Genomic DNA, 3655 nt, shown 5'->3' with positions numbered 1-3655 from the left:
AAGAATGATTGAAATCAATGAAAGTATTAGTTAAGGTAGCTTGGTATAAAAATAAGGATCTTTATAATATACCACTAACATATGATTACAGAATATAATGGACAAACAAGTTCATTCACATTAGTAACAAAAATGAGAAATTTATAGAAGCTAAATGAAGAAAAGCGAAAATATACTGTGATAGAAAATAATACGTTAACTTGCATGACAGACCATTTTACAAATTAATTTATGGATTTAATAAACATTTAGCTGAAAATCCCAATCAGATTTGTTTTAGATGCTGATAGCCTTAAAATAACATAAATATTTTTCCATTTATTAATAACATAAATATATTTACTCATTCCTCTGTTATCGAATATTGGATTGTTTCTGTATTCACTATTTCAAACATTGTTTTAATGAGCATCCTTGACAAATATCTTTTACATTTTTACACTATGAAATTTATGGGGAAGAGTTGTAGAATGTGAGTGATAATAAGTACATTGTCAATCAACAATTGTTAAAACTGTGTACTATTGGCCCAGGAATAGTATAAAGATAGATCAGTAGAACAAAATATTATAAAGAGCAGAGAAATAACCTTATAGAGATAATAACAAAGTAAATAATAAATGACCATTTGAAAATGTTCCTTGGATATTTGTGCAATTCATTAGGAAAAAGTCCAAATTTTAGGTGGATTAAATGTGAGACATAAGGTATATATGATCGTTAAATTTATTTTTGGTAGAATAAGCATCCTTAGATCTGGATAAGGAACTGGAGATCTTAGAAATCTTTTTCTGATATTTTACGATTCACTAAATAGTTTCTCTTAACACACCAGGGTCAAATACACACACAAAAATAAATATATGTGCAAACATATGTATGTTGTATGTTTATACATACTTTTTTCAGACGTGTTTATATATTTTAAATTAGGCTATTAAAATTTAAGGAAATGTTTATGAATGCTTATCTAATTGTGCATAGGGAAAGACATTCCAGCCATAAGATAGTTTAAATCATAGAAGAAAAATAGATTTTTTTTCCAAATATATTCCTTATTTTAGGTGCTCTTACAAATTAACAACAACACTTAAATTTTAGTTAAAAATAAACAAGAGGTATGAACAGATGAAAATAATGACAGCCAGGACTAAAACCAGTTGATGGACTCCCCAGGTCTCCTTTTAATATATGACTCCAGAGTTTCTCTCACAATCTTGCCTAAGGAATTGGCTTCCTCCTAAATTGTAATGTCACAGCAAGGACTAGGGACTTGGATTTGTTTTCCTTTTGGGTAGGAAAATGTACCTTGACTTTTTTTATTTTTTAGAGTGTATCTTTATTTTGATAGTGTTCAAAAATATTGTTTTATGATGGAATAGATAATAAATGGCTTTATTTTTTCAGTAAACAAGATAAAGCTGCTTTTTCAGAAGAAAAAAATGAATGTGATGCAAATTTATTTGAAGGCTCATTGGCAACAAAAAGTGAAGAAAGTCTAGTATCGGTTTCAGATAAGGAAAATGTTACCTGTCTTGCAGACCAGAAAACTGGCTCGAAGAAAATCTTTAATTGTGACTCAAATATTGGTGCAGATAAAGGGGAAAAGAAAGAACAAATACAGCATGTTTGTCAGAAAATGGAGTTGAAGATGTGCCAAAGTTCAGAAAACATAAATTTATGTGATCAGATTAAAGATTACAACTCCAGCAAAGCTAAATTTTCTTCAAAGAATATTAAAGATTTGCGGTTAACATCAGGTGATGTTAGCATTGATCAGTTTTTAAGGAGAAGAGATGAACCTGAATCTGTTAGTTCTGATGTTAGCGAGCAAGGCAGTATTCATTTGGAACCTCTGACTCCATCAGAGGTACTTGAGTATGAAGCCACAGAGATTCTTCAAAAAGGTAGTGGTGATCCTTCAGCCAAGACTGATGAAGTAGTGTCTGAGCAAACAGATCACATTCCTGAAGAAAATAACCCTAGCACAACAGAGACAACAGTGGACCTGGCAGATGGAAAAGAAAGAAGTTGAAATTCGTCATTCTAAGTTTTAGTATACCAACGGTAAGGGCATTTGGAACACTGCTATGAGGTGAACTTGGTGGTGGTGGTGTGGAGTTCAGAAACAGAAAAATGTGAGGGAGGTCATTCATACGTTTTACCTGTGTGTTCAAAATGGGTTATTAAGCAAGTCAATTCACCAATAATAGCACTATTAGCATGGATTTCTAAGAAGTTTTTAAAAACATGAATAGGATTTTAAAGAAAGTTAAGTTTTCAACAGAAAGATCTCATTTAATAGTTTTTGAGGAAATGGGACTTAGTTGCTAATATGAGTTGATTTTAAGAATATTAGTTATAGTAATAAAACTTTTCAAACTTCTATCAGTCCTTAAATAAATCCTTATTACCTATATACCTTTTTTAATTAACTTAAAGGAAGAGATTTGGAAACTTTGTACCTTTTGGAAATAATTGATTTAAAATAATGGCTGATTGGCATTGTTAATAAAGGCTTTATTTTGCATATGATACTGGTAAATGGAGCATGCTTAGAGTGCTAAATTGATCTAATGAGAATTTGGATCAACATAAACTTAATTTTGGATTTAATATAACATTCCAGTCTGTCAGAAGCATGTAAACAGAATATTTGAATCTGTGTACCTCCATACAAGTGTTAGCCTGCCAGGCTGTAAGCTTACCTTAATTAAACTTTCAGTGAAAGTGAAATTATTAAAATATAAATTTATATTTGTGCTTTTTTGTCTGTGTAAGCTGTGTAGAAACTCCTCGATGTACTAGTTGTATAAAGTAGAAACCCATTGTAGAAACTCCTGTAGCTATTATGCTTTTAATATGGTTTTAATGATCTTCTTTAGAAATAGACCCATAAAAATGGGCTGGAAGCCAAACCAAAGTATGGTATAATGTAGATATTGTAAAGCAGTAAACTGAAAACATTTCCTGAAATGTATTCAGCCATGTTTAAGTGACTTTTCTTTAATTGTAAAATAGAAACTTCAAATGGGACCTAAAGCAGTGATGTAAAAAATTGGTTTTGGGAATTTAGCCTAATTTATCCATAAGACGGCTGCTAAATTGACTTTTCAGTTGTTTTTTATCGTCTAGAAAATAATAGATATAGAAATGAATAATATGAAGAACAGTAGTTTGCTTTGAAGTACTAATAAACTTTTATTTAAAATGCTACATTTTTACTTCAAATGTGCTTTGAATTCTTCAGTTTTGTTTCACTGAATGTTATATGTTTTAAATGACTATTAAAATTCTGCTGTATATAGTAGTTTTTGAGTAAATATTTGCAATAAAAATATGTCCCTGAATAATTTTATTTTTCAGATCACTGCTTGATTCAGATTACCTTTGGTGCCTTTAGAAATTGTATACTTGTTCAGAGAAATTTCATGTTAAAATTAGTGGTAATTATCTCATCTCCAGTCAGGAGCAAGCAATTCAGGTATGCAAACCAAGCCTTTGGTAGCAGTGCTTTAGAGCAGTGATTGGGAAACTTTTTCTTTATAGGGCCAGATAATAAAAAATTGTGGGCCACGTGGTTGCAATTACTCACCTCTGCCTTGTATCCTGAATGCAACTGTAGATAATATGTAATTGAGGAACCTGTTTGTGT

The 3655-nt window shown here is 30.7% G+C and overlaps 1 protein-coding gene across 3 annotated transcripts in view; it reads left to right on the top strand.

Moving 5' to 3' along the window:
• ZNF280D (zinc finger protein 280D) overlaps positions 1–3353 on the top strand; it is a 107118-nt gene extending 103765 nt beyond the window's left edge. Inside the window, exon 21 of one of the 3 annotated variants that reach the window (XM_012658089.1) lies at positions 1408–3353. In XM_012658089.1, the coding sequence (XP_012513543.1) occupies positions 1408–2035 (628 nt within the window). In that variant the 3' untranslated portion in view covers positions 2036–3353. The remainder of the gene's footprint in view (positions 1–1407) is intronic. The other 2 variants (XM_012658086.1, XM_012658088.1) reach the window with 2 other exon arrangements.
• The last annotated feature ends 302 nt before the right edge of the window (positions 3354–3655 follow it).

Source organism: Propithecus coquereli, unplaced genomic scaffold (genome assembly GCF_000956105.1).
Source record: "Propithecus coquereli isolate 6110/MARCELLA unplaced genomic scaffold, Pcoq_1.0 Scaffold57, whole genome shotgun sequence".
In the NCBI taxonomy this organism is placed as follows: domain Eukaryota; kingdom Metazoa; phylum Chordata; class Mammalia; order Primates; family Indriidae; genus Propithecus; species Propithecus coquereli.
The sequence above is the reverse complement of the archived record's forward strand: the minus strand, read 5'-3'. Positions and strand labels throughout refer to the sequence as shown.